This window comes from Lactuca serriola, chromosome 5, assembly GCF_051521515.1.
Source record: "Lactuca serriola cultivar US96UC23 chromosome 5, Lser_US96UC23_V15, whole genome shotgun sequence".
Classification (NCBI taxonomy): Eukaryota; Viridiplantae; Streptophyta; class Magnoliopsida; order Asterales; family Asteraceae; genus Lactuca; species Lactuca serriola.
Window position 1 is genome coordinate 49,877,904 of NC_136412.1, and position 18,393 is coordinate 49,896,296.

At 35.6% G+C, this 18,393-nt stretch overlaps 2 protein-coding genes across 2 annotated transcripts; one reads left to right on the top strand and one right to left on the bottom strand.

Annotated features, from left to right (window-relative positions):
• Window positions 1-11: 11 nt before the first annotated feature.
• LOC145052456 (U5 small nuclear ribonucleoprotein helicase) lies at window positions 12-13,558 on the bottom strand. The gene is made up of 47 exons (XM_079000283.1): window positions 13,374-13,558; window positions 13,213-13,274; window positions 12,709-12,877; window positions 12,191-12,629; window positions 12,035-12,100; window positions 11,846-11,950; window positions 11,259-11,561; window positions 11,064-11,180; window positions 10,917-10,976; window positions 10,760-10,831; window positions 10,568-10,684; window positions 10,268-10,495; window positions 10,020-10,172; window positions 9,862-9,945; window positions 9,511-9,585; window positions 9,280-9,411; window positions 9,135-9,200; window positions 8,521-8,586; window positions 8,155-8,427; window positions 7,842-8,054; window positions 7,244-7,399; window positions 6,931-7,155; window positions 6,743-6,844; window positions 6,569-6,649; window positions 6,407-6,487; window positions 6,083-6,286; window positions 5,879-5,995; window positions 5,658-5,780; window positions 5,471-5,560; window positions 5,230-5,355; window positions 5,034-5,096; window positions 4,873-4,961; window positions 4,690-4,780; window positions 4,452-4,601; window positions 4,168-4,359; window positions 4,008-4,073; window positions 3,204-3,359; window positions 2,960-3,103; window positions 2,801-2,868; window positions 2,548-2,713; window positions 2,406-2,468; window positions 1,956-2,051; window positions 1,697-1,864; window positions 1,428-1,595; window positions 594-734; window positions 323-454; window positions 12-243 (listed from the first exon to the last, which is right to left on the bottom strand). The coding sequence occupies exons 1-47, from the start codon at window positions 13,481-13,483 to the stop codon at window positions 163-165; spliced, it is 6,249 nt and encodes a 2,082-aa protein (XP_078856409.1). The 5' UTR covers window positions 13,484-13,558; the 3' UTR covers window positions 12-162.
• Window positions 13,559-16,865: 3,307 nt separating this feature from the next.
• Window positions 16,866-17,351, top strand: LOC145049503 (dehydration-responsive element-binding protein 2A-like). The gene has a single exon (XM_078997898.1). The coding sequence runs from the start codon at window positions 16,866-16,868 to the stop codon at window positions 17,349-17,351; it is 486 nt and encodes a 161-aa protein (XP_078854024.1).
• The last annotated feature ends 1,042 nt before the right edge of the window (window positions 17,352-18,393 follow it).

Here is an 18,393-nt window from a genome sequence, read left to right on the forward strand (position 1 = left end):
CAACATATCCATATGAAAATGTGAGATTTTGAAAAGCTTGGAAAAGTAGGGTTTTCAAATGTTTACATTCACTATATAGTTGTACTGTTTCATGTCCATATGATTAATTTGTAAAGCTAAGGTATTTACTATTTACTATGGTGGTGTCCAGCATTCCAGCTGCTAAGACTCCATAACCTCTTCAATCGAGTATTCTTGATCAAATCCAAGATAACAATCTGATATCAGAAACAACTTCATCCCCTACCAAATAAAAAAATCATCCACATAAGCAAAAAGGAATAAGAAGAAGAAAAGGTGTAGGACAAAAGTAATTAATTACCTGAATATTGGTTGCGGTTGGTGGCAACTTCATGCGGGTAACCACATTGTTTGTGAAGGAAACTCTTTTAAGAGCATGTAGTTCAGAGGTTGAGGAGTTCCCAAGAACCAACCACCATGCTTCATCTTTCAACTGAAAAAACAAAGAAAGAATGTTAGAGAGGACGAGCTTTCTATGGGCTATCTTTGATGACGAGGATGAGGGTGTTAAGATATCAAATAAATTGCGACTTTTGTCACACTACAATACATGTCAGACACATTGAGTGTACCTTTGGGAAACGAGGGGTAAAAGCTCTTGATGATTTTCTACGATTGGAGTTGGATCTCTCCAAACGAATATTAAGAGACGCCCCAACATCCCTTCCTTGAATCTTGAGTTTGACTTGAATTCGCGGGAAATGTTGTAGATCCTGAAACCATAAATATAAGACAAGACATTCATGCACATAATTAATATACCACATTTTAGTCTCTGTGGTATGTCAAAAGTTATGATTTCTGTCCATATGTTCTATTTCCAGTGTTGTGCGGGTGGTCTTTAAAGATTAGTTTTGTTGCAAAGTTTGTCTGAAGAAATGACTATATTGCCCTCATCTTCATTGTCTAATATTGGATAGAAAAATCTAAACAAATCCTCAATTTCCTTCACCTAGAAATAAACTATAACAAAAAGGAAAGCAAGATCTAAATCAGAAGAAACCCAAATATTCACCATATTTTATTTATTTTAATGCAAAAAAGAAAATCAATACGGCTTCATCAAAATAACAAAAATGGTAAATTTGTGGGTTTCTTTTAATTTGGATCTTGATTTTCTTAGTTATGATATATTTGTGGGTTTGGGTTTGGGTTTGTTCTTAGAGTTTAAGATGAAGATTGGTGATTTTGTTAGGGGTTTAACCGAAGAAGATCAAGATGAGGGACAAATAGTCATTTTTCTTTGGATTTAAAAAAAAAAAAAAAAAAAACACTTTTTTAACACGATAGTGATAGTGACAGGGACGAGCATTGCAATACATCTAGATGAAAACAAAACCATAGCGTTTGATATATATATACCACAGGGACTAAACTTGTAATTTGCTCTAAATTATTTTTAATACCTGTTGTAGTCTTGAAGCGCTGTTTCCAAATCTAGATTGCATACTCATTTTCGGGAGATCCAGTAACTGTTGTATATTTGAAATTCCTCCTTTTTGCAATAAGCTGAAAAGGTCTTCACTCATGCATGGCAACATCCATAGGGGTGAATCCCTCTCAAACCACATACCCTGACATCAATCACATGATATACATATATAACAAAAGTCAAAATTAAAAAAGCTGACCATACATGCAAAACAAAATACAAAATGGTTGGGCATAATAATACCTGCATGACCATCTGGAGAAGATGCATACAAGTAATGGAACTTTCCAGCCATCCACTATTTGCACATATATCTATCATGGCTTGAATAATACGTATACTTTGATCCAGCACTGACTTCAAGTCTGTGTAATAGTCGCTGATTGGCAGTTCCACTTGAGAAAAATGCGCCTTTGGATTTAAAAAAATAAAAATAAAGTTTAGTAAAAGAAAGAAGTAGAATTTTTTTCGGTTTTTGAAAAGTGTCTGAGATCATGCTGACCTGGAAAAGCAAATTTGCTTTAACATGTGGATCATCGAGGCGATTTTTGTCGACTGCATATGGGACTTTGGCAGATAATGCTTCGTTATAGTTCTCCTACAATAGAAACAATCAGGTTAGAACCCAAAAAGATATTGCATGTCACTGTCTATATCCTTAAGGTTGTGAAATTTTGTATTTTTTTTTGTTCAAGTGTATGAAAATTATGTTTTTTTGTTGTTGATGTGGCAGATTTACTGAAACAGTTTCATTAAATTATAATCAAGTTTCAGTTTTGTTCCAATGTAACTGAGTTGTGACATTGTCCCTTCAATGTTTCAACATTTTCACAAAAATGGAACTTGATCACTATTTAATGAAGTTATTTCAATAAGCCTGCCACATCATATGTCCACTTCAGCAACAAGTTGAGCCACGTCAGCAGAAAAATACAGAGCGTAATAAAATTACCTCGTTATGACGGACAGGAAGTTCATCGTATTCGGAAGCAGCCGAAAGTACATTAAGGAAAACCTGAAAGTAAGATGATATACTGTAAGAATAAATATCAAAATGATCATAATGATAAAACTTTGGTATAAGTTTTACTTACTTCAAGAGAGGTATCTGACTCTATATTTGAAGCAAACATGGAAATTGTCATGTATTTCAGATAATATTGTGATGCTATTGAACCTAACATTAAAGACTCCACATTTTCTTCATCCATCTTAATGCATCCACCATCTTCTAAATCTTCAAATGTGTTCTGCACTAGACTGCAAGCAAAATTGTGTATTTAGTACTAAAAAAAATGAAACAGGTGATATTTTGTTAATTTAGTGAAGATATAGTACGGTTTTTACCTTGATAGGTAAGAATTTAAACTTCCGGGATCACAATCCTCCAATCCATAATAAGCTGGATTAACCATCTGCCACATGTGTAATAATGTCAAAAAAATGTAATATTCATGGAAATGATGACACATGTTTAATCAGTTTTAGGGTTTAAAAAAATATTACCAGTCTACGGAACAGATAAGTCCAGGTCATATAATGTACAGCATCTTGCTTATGAGAAATTGTTCCAGAAACTATTTCAGCATTGATGTGATCATGGAGCTGGTCTCTAAGACTGCTTTCAACTGGAAATGGTTCATAAAGAAACTGCAAAAGAAAAAATTATATGCACGTCAGCAATTGCAACATTGTGTGTATATCATATATTTGTTTTTTTTTCTCTTGCTTTATAATTTTATAAATTGACCTTTTTATAGAAGCTTTTTTTGGGTTCATGTACAAGAATGACGGCTTTCCCATGTTGATCATATTGAGGACGACCTGCACGTCCCATCATTTGCAAGATGTCTGTGATTGGAAAATCAACGTAACGCTTTGCTTTCCCATCATAATACTCTGTTCCCTGCAGCATGTCATAAAAACCCAATATCAATAACATAACATATCAAATCAATGACCCTCCAATCGGAGGTTATTTTATAGCTTTTGACTATTTGATTTAGGCTTTGAAAGGGTTTTTACTTTTTATCATTAGAATACAACGTTTTTTCTGTCTTTTACTTGACCACTTATAGCTCTTTAAATGCTTATTTTATTTGTGTTTTTCACATTTAAACCCTTTCATCCAGTAATATTTCATTTACTTCCCTAATCATATTTAACTTTTGATCTTTATTATCTTCTGACTTACTAATCTATTTATCAAATATTTCATGCTACTCCCCAAAATCAATGTTAAAAAAACATAGCAATAATATAATATTTTTATCGTTTCATATTTTGTTAACGACATACGTGATAATTCTATCATCTTTCAAGTGCTGAAGTCAAGTAATATTCTTTTTAAGAAATATAAAATCGAAAATTTTGATGATTGGGCTTTATAGAAGATTTCAAATAGAGGTGAACAAAATAGTTGTTTTAAAAAAAGGTTTATGCATTGGAGAAGGTTTGTGATGATAGGGTTTAGTCAAATAAAGGTTAGTAGAAAGCTGATGTGGCAGAAATAAAAAATTCTTTGATAATTGTGGATGCTAAAAGTTTGACTAACCTTTATTATAACCAGATGAGCTGGAAGATTTACCCCCCAAGCTAACGTACTTGTGCAAACCAAAACCTGAAACAGTAATTTTCCATAAAATGTAGATGAAAAAGGGTTTTCCCAATCATGGGTATTGATATTTTTTTCAAAAAAATAATACAAGTCCTACCTGAATCTTGTTGTTTGCAAAAAGTTCCTCAACAAAAGATCTATCTTTGTCGTTTAATCCTGCATGATGTAATCCGATACCAAATTGTAGAGTGTGCCTAAGATTCTGATCAGTGACCTGAGAAACAATCATCTGTAGCGCCTCCTCAGGCATGGCAAGAAACTGCCTTGGATGTTCATCTGAAGCGGCATACTTCATGTTGCAAAAGAAAATAAAATATGAGTTTAATGAATAAAAATAGTATGTAACACGAGCTTTCATTTCAAGAAAATTAATAAAAATACCTGAATGAGTTCTAATGCAGTGAGCCTTGTCTGCCGACGAGATGAAACAAATATTAAAACTGGTTTTGTTGGTGAGTGTGTACATATGGCAGCATAGGTTGGCTTATTCATGCTATTCATTCTTGGACAGTAGAATTTCCCTGGGTACCCCTGTAAATTGAAATGATTAATTGTTAATATTTGAAAACTTCTTGTGTATTTCAGACTTTTATACAAGTGGAAAAGAAAGTCGCCTTGCCTGTATATGAACTTCAAGAGGCACAGGTCGTACACTTGGCTTGAAATTGAACAGACCAATCTCCTCAACTCCCAACCAGTCAGCCAGATTCCTAAAAACATTGTAAAATTGGAGCAATATGAAAAATATATATATATAATTGTTAAAACATATAAATGTGATGAACCAAAAAAAAAAACTCACTGGGCATTTGCTAAGGCTGTTGACAAACCAACAAACCGAACGGGTCGCTCCGTTTGTGATGATATGTATCTCATCCTTGAGACGATGACCTGGCGACCAATTTAAAATCAGTAAAGAATTAATCCCAAAAAAGCATATCTGCAGGGTAACATGACATGTACCTCAAGTATAGGTCCACGATCAGCTCCAAGTAGGTGAATCTCATCCAAAATCATGAGGCCAACCTGCCAAAAGAATTGAAGACAATTTTCAACATAAAAATATATAATATGCAATACTTTGGTTATAACAATAATAATAATGATATGTCATATTGTCATTGTTGTTATGTAACTCTGAGGTAAGTAAGAAAAGAACCTTAGTGACATAGCTTCGACTGTGCCAATTACGACTAATACCATCCCACTTTTCAGGAGTTGAGATTATGATATCTGCTGACATCAGAGCCATCATGTCTGGAGTGTAATCACCAGTCATCTCAACCTGATAGAGCACCATGTGTAAATATCAAATCATGTTTCACATGTGATAGATTAAGTATCCCAGTGTTGATCTACTATATTCCATGTGGACCCACAAAAATTAAAGGTACACTTACCATCTTTTTACCAAGTTTAGAGACAAGGCCATTCTTCCAATCATTCATTCGTTCTCGAACTATGGCTTTTAATGGTGCTATGTAAATAACCTGTAAATTTAAGTGAGCCATAAACAAGAACTTCAGTTTTTAAATATATGTGAGCCACTGGACATACTGATCTCAAGATAAATACTGTAATTTGTACCTTCATATCAGGGGCTGTATTGAATAAATGAAGCATAGCAAGCTCTGCAGATATAGTTTTCCCACTTCCAGTAGGAGCTCCTAAAAGAACGTTGTTCTGTGTGTGATATAACACATGAAAAGCCTGCCAAGTACCATCAAAACCATCAGTGGCATACAACGTAATTAGTGATAACAACATGGCTAATATAGTAACAACATCCACAATCTAGGAAGCCATACCTGGGTTTGAATAGGATTGAAGTGTGAAAATCTGTACAAAGCTTCGTAAGCCTTGTTGCCAAGTGCAGTCACAGGAAGTGGCTTCAGATCTAGAAGTTCAGTGTGTGTTGTATGGCTCTGAATAAAAAAAGGAATACCAAAATCAACTTTACAACAAGAATTGCCAATCATAAACATGTCTGAATGTTAATTTACTATAATGACCTCTGGTAGGGCTAGATTCTTAAAAGAGATAGTATAGAAAGCCTCAGATTGCAACCAAGAATCAGAAACAGCACGAATGTAGTATTGAGGAGGATGTGGTTCAAAAATCGGCACAGTGAAGGAAAGCTTCTGTGGTTCCCCTTTTGCTGCTCGTTTGGTCAATGTAAAAAGCTCCGAGTGGTAGATATGATCATTCTCTGAATCCTGCATGATTTTTTTTTTTTTTCATAAAAGGTTCCACATTAATACAGTGCACTTGTGACTTGTTACTACCATTGAATTATTAAATGGCAAATTATAATCCACATAAACATAAAAAAGAACCTCAACAAGAATCCACCAACGTTGTGCAGCACCATGCCAGCGATCTTTCCATACAAAGTCTGGAGTTAAGACCAGATCTACCTGAAACAAATCTCAATATCAATATGCTGTATATAAAATATAAATACCAAACTCCATACTAATGGTTATCAAAAGAGTTACCTTTAAAACAGTTCTAGTGATCGGACTTATTGTGGCAGACAACAAGATTGATGGAAAGAATCCTATATATTGCTTCACTACCTTCAAAATCAAAATGCATCCAAATAAAAACTTACACAATTGACATTGTTGGGAGATTAAACTATAGGACACCACTTAGTACTTAGTACTTACTCTTCCTGCAGGTGCATAACGGATCATAGCTCCAATTTCCTTCTCTTGCATCTCTAGAAGATGACTCAAGTCAATCTCTCGTTCTTCTAGCTTCCGAATTATCTGAAATAAAATGGAAAAAATAAATAAGAAAAAGGATGAAGAAAAAGCATATGGAAAAATAGCAACATGGAGATGGTTAGACAAACTTCTGGTGATATATCTCTGTCAAATTGTCTGAGAGGATGCTGGTGGGGCCATATTTGACGATCTACAGCTTTGCAATACTCCAACATGAAGGAAGTCATCTCACACCATCCTCTACGCAAACAAATTTCAAAAAGGGCCCGCATTATACGTGCCAAGCTGGCACTAATGTATGCCGCATCAGAAATTAAGGAAAATGCATCGATAGACCCTCGAGATATGTATAGCTGCAAAGAATCAAAATGTTATTAGATAAAGGCAAATCATATAAACTTAATTGTCGAGTACTTATTCTTGATCTTTAATAGGCTATACCTGAATTAAAATAGATACTTTTCCATGTTTATTTGTGGGACCACCCTTGACTTCTAAAGGACAGACAGTGCGGGCTAAGGTTTCCAATTCATTTTGCTCCTCCTCTCGAACAACAATATTTTCAAATTCAGTAGAGTGAGCAACCATGTCGATTATCTGCAAAAAATTAATACCAATCAAATACCAAAGTAAGGAACTGTTTCTTTTTGAATTAATGAGCTTAATTGGTGAAGCATTTAATCTAGATAGCTATACATGGTTGTTTCATTTTTACTTAACCTTAGACAAAACGACTTAATGGGTTAATCCAAAAAACGTAATTTATTCATGCACCGACTTTTTACCTAATTTTCCATGTTTTTCCCTCCTAACTCTCCTTGCAATAATTTGATGAATATCATGAAAATTGTTTGTTCGAATGTAAGAGTAAAATGATCATTTAGCTCAGTTAGGCAGTTTATTCAGCCAAGAAAAGAAACATGCCTTGTGTATACATCACTTTATCCAGACAAACATCATTACACATTCAGCCGCTTTACCCATACAGGAGTTGGACAGAAAAAATAAAGAAACCGCTAAATAGACAAGAACTTGTTACCTCACTATCACTCATATGGCGTCTCAGCATCTCATTGTATGTCTCCACACTAGAATATTGAATATAAAAGTGACTAGCAATGCGACCAAGTTCAGTACAATAGAAGTTCCCACTTTTTTCATCAAAACGCATCATTTTAGCTTTGTCAAGTGCACGTGCAGCATCTGAAACAAGTGATCTTTGCTTCATACTCAATGAAGGATCTGCAATAACCTATCATAATGAAAGCAATTATCACATAAATAATAGTCATAAGCTTGATAAGTAATGTAAATCAAACAATAATATACATGTGCCAAAAAGTTAAGTATACCTCATCCCATCCAATACCATATGCCAGAGGATTCATCTTCATTCTTATAAAAAGGTATGTGTATCCAAGCCATGCACAAGCTTCCTTCACATTTGTCACAGTCCCCAATGTGACCTCTGCATTTAAGTTATCTTTCAAGGAGGTAATGAACTGGCTTTCTATGGGAAGTTGACTAGTCAAAAGCCGCAGATAGTAGGCCAACTTATCATGAGATGTAATTATAATGCCTTCACCACTTTTATCAAACTGAGGTCTTCCAGCACGTCCAAAAATCTACATACAATGAAGAACACAACGTTAGAACTTAAATAATAACTTTTTTTTAAAAAAAAACAACAAATAATTTAATGAAAACATTGATGACACCTGCATAACGTCCAGCATACCCAGATCTCGCCATCCACCAGCCTTTGGATCATACAACTGAGTCCCCTGTTTCAAAGGTAGGTGTGATGATTAATAAACATTGGGCAAATTGCAAGGAATAGCACTATATAAGCAATTGTATTCTAGTTTTTACTCATGATAATAACCTGCTTATATATTTTTTCCCATGAAACAATGTACCTTATTTTGTATCCATAATAGCAATGAACTTATACTCTTTTTACCCATAATAGTGGTGTAATTTCATTTCGCTATTAATATGAGCAATGTACTTTATTTGTTGCATATTATTGTTATTGGTAAAGAAATGTATGTATGTTGCTATTAGCCTATTATGCATAACAGTTGTAAGTATATTGCCATCATGTGTAAACAAATGTAAGTACCTTGCTATTACCAGTAATAAAGTTAAGTATGTTGTTATTATGGGTAAGATGAAATGTAAGTACAATGCTAATATGGGTACAAAATATGGTTATGGCCTATATTGATAAAAAAAGAATAAAGTGTGTTGTTATTTCCTGCAATTTATAAACAAATAACATAAACCAATACACACACACACACACACAGGTATTCCACATTTTAACAACCTTAATTACAACAGTGTGTGCAGGTAGATTTACTCCCCATGCCAAAGTTGCTGTACAAACAAGGACCTGAAAAGAAATGGTAACACATTGAGTGACATACCACAAAAATTAAAGAGAAAAGCCAAAGGAAGAGTTAAATAAACACCTTCAGCAATCCATCAGAAAAAAGTCGCTCGGTCAAACCTCTATCAGCACGTAACATTCCTGCATGATGGATGCCAACTCCTGATCCAAATAGCTGAACGAGCTCTTTGTTCCTAGACTTTGAGACCTCCATCTGGAAACAAATAAAGTAGGTGATGGTGACACCTCAAGTTAGATCATGATATGACTGTTTCCGGATTGTTCCAAGTCTGACAATGTCCTTAGTCCTTACCTTAAGCAACTGAAACTGAGGATGTTCATCATTCCTGAAGAGGTCTAGCTCATCATACTTCCGGGCAAGTTCAACCTGTACAATACACCATGTCAATGTATTGAAATCATCAATAAATGTGACAAAGCACTTATTTCATCCCCTGGTTGGCATACTGAATGGTCCACAAACATCAGTATGCACAAGGGCCACTAGTTCACTAGGCATATTACTCTTTCCGGTAAAGGGTTGCTTTGTCAATTCACTATCATATGATTCCGAATCAAATGAGTCCAATAATCCTTTGGAATAAAGTTTGGAGATGCGCCTACTAACAAAAACACAGTCTGTCTTATAAATACGAATTATTACCAGTTTATCAGCTGTTTTCCCAGTGTCCTTCCGTGAATGAACAAACACCATAGCTTGATGCCCTTGCTTTAGTGATTCAGAAACCTGGGAATAAGAAGTTTTAGTGACCAAAGATAGTACAAAAACGGGTAGTCATGAATGAAGAAAAAGAAAAAAACCTTTTTGTAGCAAACTTCATTCAACAATTCATTTCGTGCTTGATAATTCGTCTCTGTAATTCCAATATATTGCTGTGCAAGAGGCACAGGACGATAGCTAGAATCAAAGAAGAAGAGACCCGCCTCAGTGTTAACCCTCAGAAATTGTGCAACCTGAAAGTTGGGGATGATGTCAGCAAATCAAGCTACACAGCACAGAGGTAAATCAACCCTAGTGTTCTGTATATCAAGGAGGATAGAAGATCAACCTCGAGATAATTGGGAAGAGTAGCTGAAAGGCCTACAATACGGATCATTGACTGTGTTGACTCCACCTGGCGAAGTGTGCGGGCCACTAATGCTTCTATTACAGGCCCTCTATCATCATTCAGCAGATGTACTTCATCAATAATCAAGAGCTTTACTAGCATGGACAGTGACATGTCACTGCTTTTACGAGTAATTACATCCCATTTCTCAGGTGTTGTCACAATCATCTGTGAGAAAATATTCCAATATTAAAACTCAAACACCAGTTGTATAACTTAATTTCCAAAGTTGTAAAATACCTGAGTTTCTTCGAGTTCATTTTTGGAGAGTTGCATGTCCCCAGTAAGTTCTTTCACAACCATGTTCAATGGAGCTAATCGATGGCTAAATGCCTTGGTAACTTCAGCAGCTAATGCCTAGAGATTGCATGTCCAAAAGAGATAGTAAGAATTAAAAAGAATAATGGGTTTAAATGATAATATCAGTTGTACCTTCATGGGAGCAACATAAACTATCTTAAACTCTTCTTTATGCAAGTAGCCATCTTTGAAGTGCTGTCCAATCTGTAAACATCACTTGGTATGATTTAATTTGAAAATAAGTTTTACAGGAGAAATCAATCTCTATGAGATCAGAGTATTTGTGCACCTCATGTAGAACAGCAATCATAGCTATATTTGTTTTCCCAGCTCCTGTTGGAGCACAAACCTGGAAAACATGATGGTTGCTTGAGGACAAAGGATCTTATTTCTTGGCATCATATGTATTAATGAACTTATTCAATTTTGGACTGACCAGAATGTTCTCATTAGTGTTGTAAGTAGTATGGAAAATTCTGCTCTGAATACGGTTGAGTGATTTGTAGCCTTGAAAAGCAGCTTGTGCAAATTCATCCAACTCAGTTATTTCAATCTAAAAGAACAATACAATAAAAACTATAAATCACTACACATGATTTATTATAAATTAGAAAAGGAAAAAAGAAGGTACCAGCTTCTCTCCAGGCTTCATGGGTGCAGTTTGTGTTGGAGGGATGGAAACTTCTTCATATCCCTTATGATGTTTCCTAGTTGTTCCCTGAGGAAGAGCAGTAACTGCTAATGTGTTTGACCCTTCACCATGTCCAATCAGATCATCAAAGGGGCTTTTCTTTGCACTTGCTTGAAGTAAAGAACTAAAACTCATAACAGACAACTCGTTATCAGCCCCATGATCAGTTCCTCGTTTATGTTTCTTCTCCTCTTTGCGTCTTAGTTTATCAATTTGCTTTTCTGATTCTGTTTGAACTGTAACCTGTATCAATTGTTGTGTAACAACCAAACTTTTAAGAGTTATTACCTTGTAAATTTCAATGTTTTTGGTAAGCAGTTGTGTTGTATGTGTGTATAAAGTAAGGACATTGGGAGAAATGTGAGGTCTTTAGTTGAGTTGTAAGTACAATGCCAAATGAGAAGTGTAGGCATTTATTATCTTTGGTTGAGTTGTAAATACAATGTCATAATGGACTGTTGACAACCAACTTTCATGCATGTGAGAATAACAACAAAACTACAAAGAACAAATGAATAAATTCATACCTGAGTACCATAGCTAGGCATGCGTGGTTGAGACCCAGAAACCACCTTTTCAGATTTTAAGTTCAGCATCCCATGATGAATGGCTTCCACGAGTTCCTTCCTATGCTGAATTGGAGAAATATAACAAGAACACTGATGATAACTGATAAAAATGAGTAAATAAATGCAACAAAAATGTTCGTTTCTCACCATGATAAGATCTTGAACAGTTTCAAATGCACTATCACCAACTAGATCCAACAAATCACCAGCTATCTTCAAAACAAAAGTAAAAGCATTCGGATAACTTAGAAATCCAAAGGAAAAAAACCTTTCAAAATCACAATGAATTGACCACTTCATTACCTCATCACCAGCCTTGTCTGAATCAAGTACCCGACAAATAGCCATTGCTAGTTCATCTTGAGGAAGCTGAGAAGTACTACTTTTTACTATTTTATTGCATTCATCTCTTAACCATCCTAAATCAAAAACTCCACCAACAGGATGGTGATTAGTGACCTCATTGTTATCATACCAGTCCCCATGAAGTGAGGTAGAAGTTACATTTGAATCCTCCCCCCACATCTCTACATCCTCAATAGATTCATCAACCAAGAACCGGGCTGGGTGGTGAAAAACCAAGTTTGCACCAAACTCTTGACCATCATCACTGGCATTGACTTGGTTTTCAGCCAATTTGTGGTTGTCTGGCTGCAACTTGGAAAGACTTTGCACAGCATTAACAACTTTCTGTAGCTTTGTATCCGAAACAGAATAACCAAGTAGTTTTTGTAGTTCAGATCTGCAGAAACATAAAGTGTTTTAAGATAAATATTGTCTGTTGATGAATGTATTTACAGGTAAAGGCAAGAATTTTTTACTTCTTTTCAATGATCCTTCTATTCTCTTCTTCCTCTTCTCCATGAGTACCAAAAAGCCTGTACACTGCCAACGCCACCTCTTTGAACTCCTCATTGATCACTACTCCATCAATCAACTCAACCACAGCCCCAACAAATTGTTTGTATGCTTGGCGGACTTCAATAGAAGCTACACCAATTTCAAGTACCCAATAAAAATATGAACTTAAAATGTTTTCATATCATATAGTTTTAGTACACACCAGGTAGTTTTAAATAGCAAAATTCATGATAAAAGTCTATTGATAGTGTTTCATTGTCTCCTATAAAGTTTTAACGTAGCTAGCAAAACTTTAGCTAAGAGTCTACGATTGGTCAATTCAAGTTAAACATCTGCGCGTTAATCTCTCAAATCCATCCACGCCTCTATTTTACTTGAATATTACGAAAGGAGTGATCATATATTTTGCATAATAGCAAATGTAAGTATGTATATAAAACAATAGTGCGAGTTAACGAGAGTACCTTCATCCCATCGATGAACAATCTTTCGAGCAACTTCGAATTCGTCAACTGACTTTGCAGAGCTGATTACAGCCAATTCAATATTCAGTTCATTAGCATAACAAATTTTACAAATTGTGAATAAAACAGTTGCATATGTGATAGGGTTTGCAATCAACTACCTGCGACGACTGTTGAATGATTGAAGAATGGATTTGCGATTGATATAAGCTTGATCTGCGTCGAATGGATCCCTCAGGGAGTTGGTTAATCGAGGCAATTCGAGCAACATTTTTCTTCTTTGTGATGGCGGGAAGACAGTCAGTCCGGTGGTAGAGGAACGGTGAAGAAGTAATGTTCGATTGTTCTCCACGGCATGGACCGGGTCGGTTTATTGTTGTAATTCCTGTCCTGGATCTGGATGTGTATTTCGGATTCGGGCCGGACGGGGTTGCAGGCTTGGGCTTTAAGACGGGTTCATTCAATCATGGATCCTCTTGTTTTATTGGGGCTAAGCGCATCCATATTTCCATAGTGGGCCTCATTGTTAGTCGTTTTTGGTCAAATAAGTTTGAGAAAGTTAAAGAGATTTTGTGAAAACCTTTTTATTTTATTTATAAATTTGCAAGCTTCTTACGTAAAGTTTTTCTTTCATATTTCAGTTATATAGGTCCGATTATAATAATAAAATTGTAGAAGCATGGGTTAAATACAATCTAATAATAATAGTATTTTCTAGTCTATGATCTTTCATTAAACCATAGGTAAGTGAGACAAAGGGATAATGATTTTAAGGGTAACAAATTTTTGATTTTATTCACATTTAGTCACTAAACTTTTTTTCGTTATCTATTTGTCACTAAACTATTGAAATTGTTCATAATTTACCCTTATGACCGATTGTTACCGGTCATAAGGGTAAAATGTGAACAGTTGCAATAGTTCAGTGGCAAATAGATAAAGAAAAAAAATTAGTGACAAAATGTAAACAAAATCGAAAGTTCGTTTCCCTCTAAAAAAATTTGGATTCAAATGGATGATTTCATATTAGCATATAGCATGATATTCACTTAGAGTACAAGTTTGTACAATAACTGATGTTTACATGGGAATAGAATTTCCTAGCTGAAAATGCTAGTTGTGACAATATAAGGAGGCAGTGGTATCATTAGGTGATATACAGGTCGGTGAGCGTCTGAATTATGTGGAGAGACCAGTGGATGTTCTAGAGAGGAATATGAAGGTTCAACGGAACAAGGAGGTACCTTTGGTAAAGGTACAGTGGGGGCACATGAGGGGATCCGAGTGGGCATGGGAGCCAGAGGCAGAGATGTGGGAGCACTACCCAGACTTGTTCACTACAGCAGACTTCGAGGATGAAGTATAGTTCAAGTGGGGGAGAATTGTAACACCCCGACTCCCAGGTACAAGTTTAAAGCATTATACGACATATTTATGGACCTACTCGACGAGTTGGTTGCCCCCAACTCGTCGTGTAGAAGCGGGTAAGCCCGCGTGGATTATTGGATCTACTAGACGAGTCGGAGGACCCGAACTCGATGAGTAGGAGTTAGGAGATGAAACACTAATTTTTGGGGTTTTCACCCTATTTAAAGGACCTTAAGTCCCTTCCTCCAATCCTTTACCACCCCCTTGACGACTAAGAGAAACCCTAATTGATATCCTATCATTTTAAGAACCAAAACTAAGAGCATAAAAATTAATAACTGCTATAACTACCTTTAACCACCCTAAGACTGATATAAGCAACTTTATCCTCCACAACCACAATCTATAATAACCTGCAATGTTAGAACAATTAGATACTCGGATTTAATGAAGTTATAACATCTGACTGTACATAGTTTCGTATGAAAACTATGAAGCACTTTAAAAAAATCAATACTAACATAAATATTTTGAAAAAATTTATGACCCAAACATATACTTACTCTGGAGAAAAGGACTTCTTCTTTCTGTAATCTTCATTTCTTTCACATTGCCAAGTGGATCCAACTTCCTTGCACAGTCCATTGGTGGCTGTCTGCAAAAGAATCAATAAACCATAAATACATAAATTACTAAGTTATCCATCTAAAGTTAACATAGATTGAAAAACCCTATAATTGATGGAACCAAATCTCAGTGTGAAACATATAACAAAAAAATATCAGTGTGCGTGTAAAAAAAGTACAAAATATTATGAAGTACCTCATCATGAAGTGGCTTTAATAGGAAGGTCTCCTCTTTAAATCATTTTTATGTAGACAAGTAAATGTACCTATCAATCATGCTTCCTGGCTGAACAAAGCTAGATGCATCAGCAACATGTATCCAGACTTTGATACAGGGCTTGCATGTTGTAAAAATGCACATTAGTAGGGGGTGAATTGCTTGCATGTTTCAGATGTTAGAGGAGGAGAAGGCTGTGAATCTTGCTTTTCTTCAATGTTATTAGCGGTGGTGATGATCAAGCGCTCCAGTCTTTAACTTTTGATGTGATGGGTACAAACAAAAGTTGTACGAAACATGATGATGCTTAATTACAATCTTCTCATTCTTGATGATTGTTAGCAGATTGAAAAACCAAAGCTCGCAGCTTCACCATATCCCTCTCTGCTAATATTAGTAGAAAGCAGAAGGTATTCTAGTCTTTTCATAGATGGCTACCACATCTGCTAGGTGGACCGATGGTCTATGATTATCTTCACTGTTTTGGCCTCCCCCTCTAGATACGCAACAACATAAGGTATAATCAGTGCCTTTTTTTGCAATTTGAAGTTATACAGTTTTTAAAAAAGTGTTATTATATTTAGACAGTGGTTTTATATTTCATTGTGTTTCATAACCAGGCACAAATTACTGCATATGTTGACTACTTTGGTCAATTTACATCAGAGCAATTTCCTAAAGATATAGCTAAGGTATTTATTTTCCACCTTTTACCAATCAACCTCTTTACTAATGTATAATTACTATTCTGACCTTGATATATACTTTCAGTTGGTTCGCCACCGCTACCCCTCACAAGAAAAACGCTTGTTTGATGATGTCTTAGGTATTTTTTTTTTCATATTTCATCATTTACATCACTTTCACATTTCATGTCTACAGTATCATATTATAAAGTATAAACATAACTTCTAATTGAAAACTCAAAAATATAGTGAACAAAAAAAGGGAATATTTTGCTTACTCTTGTTCTCCCATCATCTACATCAATGTACACTGGAGTAGTTTGAAATGATATATAGGTGTACAAGATCCTCAACTTGAGAAACAAGTATATAAATAAATAAATAAATATTATCATGATTTAATTTAAACAATGAAATAAACAGTTAAAATATACAAATGTGTATGAAAAAAGGTTTTACCTTCTTTTTTTGAGTTGCAGAAAAGAGAGCAGTTTGCCTTGTCTGCACATTAAAGAGAACCAAGTTCAGTTCACTAATGATACAAAAGTTAACTACCACAAGGGTAATATGGTCAGTTAGTTGAAGTGTTTGAAAGGGAATCAAAATGCACTTTTGGTTGTAATTCTTCTCTCAGGCATTTCATCATACAGTTGGCAAGCCCTAATTTGAGAAAAAACTGAAATATAAGAGATAAATAGAGAAACTACCGACTTGTTCAACGGAAATTGGAATGAAAATAAACCCATAAACACACAAATGGTTCATTCTACTCAAGTTTCTTCATCAATGGAGTCCTCCAGAAAGAAAAAATCACGAACTAGACATGAAGGCCCAAAAGGGGTAGCAGAAACTCTAGCGAAATGGAAGGAATACAACAAGAAGATCGATAAATTAGATGAAAAAGCTAAACCAACACGTAAAGTTCCTGCAAAAGGATCAAAGAAAGGTCGCATGAAAGGTAAAAGAGGACCTGAGAACTCGAGGTGTAATTTCAGAGGTGTAAAACAACGAACATGGGGTAAATGGGTAGCTGAGATTCGAGAATCCAATAGAGGTAGTCGATTATGGCTTGGAACTTTCGGGTCAGCAGTTGAAGCTGCCATAGCTTATGAAGTTGCCCAAGTCATGTATGGTCCTCGTGCTCGTCTCAATCTGCCAAACTGTCGAACCATGAGCGAGTATTATTCTGAATCAATGGTGGTTCCTAATGATGCTTCAAGTTGCGACTCCACTACAACGTAGCCATTCTGAAGACTCCAAAATGGGTCGGGTAGTCAAATGGTCAAAGATGATTGTGAATCGAATAGCAACGAATTTGGTAATCTGCCATTGATGACGACTGTTAAACAAGAAGTTGAAGATGATCAGGAAGATTACGACTGGTAATAGCAAGCCCTAATTTGAGAAAAACTGAAATAGAAGAGATAAATGGAGAAACTATCGAGATGAAGCAGGTGAAATCATAGCAGAGATGAAGCAAATGAATGGAAATTAGAAGCCTTTTTTCTTGATTGAGATGATGAAGTCGAGAGATGGAGATGAAATCGTAACCTTGGATCTGTGATTGAGAAGTTGCGCGCACAACAGTGAAAGCAAAATGAAAGATACGTCAAAACGCTTAGGGCAAAAAGGGTAGCAGGCTTTTCTTTTCCCGCTTGTAACTAAGGTACGCGTGTTCATAAAAATTATAAAGCGACACCTACAGAGGAGGCCCATTTAAGATACAGCGCCCTATGTGTTTTTAATTTTTTTTCTTATGACACTAATTTAAGGGCACGCAATAATGCGTGACCTAAATCCTTAAATTTTCTGAAGAGATGACACTTTTTTAATGTCACTCTCGTCTGCGTAACCTAAATTAACGAGTGTCGTGGTTTACGTGTCGTAAAAGGTTGTTTTCTAGTAGTGATTTTGGGTTTAGGGCTGTCTTTAGCACATTTGGGAGTCATTTCGAGTATTGGGGCAAGATCTAAAGTTGTAACTTCACATCTAAACGCCCCTTGGTCCCTATAGCTATAAAGTTATGAGATTTGGAAAGCTAAGGTCCTTCCTTTTGGGTTAAACATTCCATTTCACTTGGTTTTGACATTTAGGACCATGCATGCACGTAAAGTTTGCAACTTTATGTGGAAACCATACCCTAGGACGTTAGATCTGCATTTTGGGACTTTAGGGTGGCTTAAAAACGTCTATACGAGAAAAAGACTGAAGGGACTCGACGAGTGCATAAGTCAACTCGACAAGTCGAAATAGGGTTTCCTGTTTTTGGTTTCTGCATGGACTC

Coding starts and splice junctions, on each gene's coding strand:
- LOC145049503 (XM_078997898.1), top strand. CDS start 16,866: ATGGTTCATTCTACTCAAGTTTCTTCATCAATGGAGTCCTCCAGAAAG.
- LOC145052456 (XM_079000283.1), bottom strand. CDS start 13,483: ATGTTGCTCGAATTGCCTCGATTAACCAACTCCCTGAGGGATCCATTC. Junction 12,101..12,190: donor CAGACAAGGCTGGTGATGAG/GTAATGAAGTGG, acceptor TTTGTTTTGAAG/ATAGCTGGTGATTTGTTGGA. Junction 5,781..5,878: donor TCAATCCTATTCAAACCCAG/GTATGGCTTCCT, acceptor GGTACTTGGCAG/GCTTTTCATGTGTTATATCA.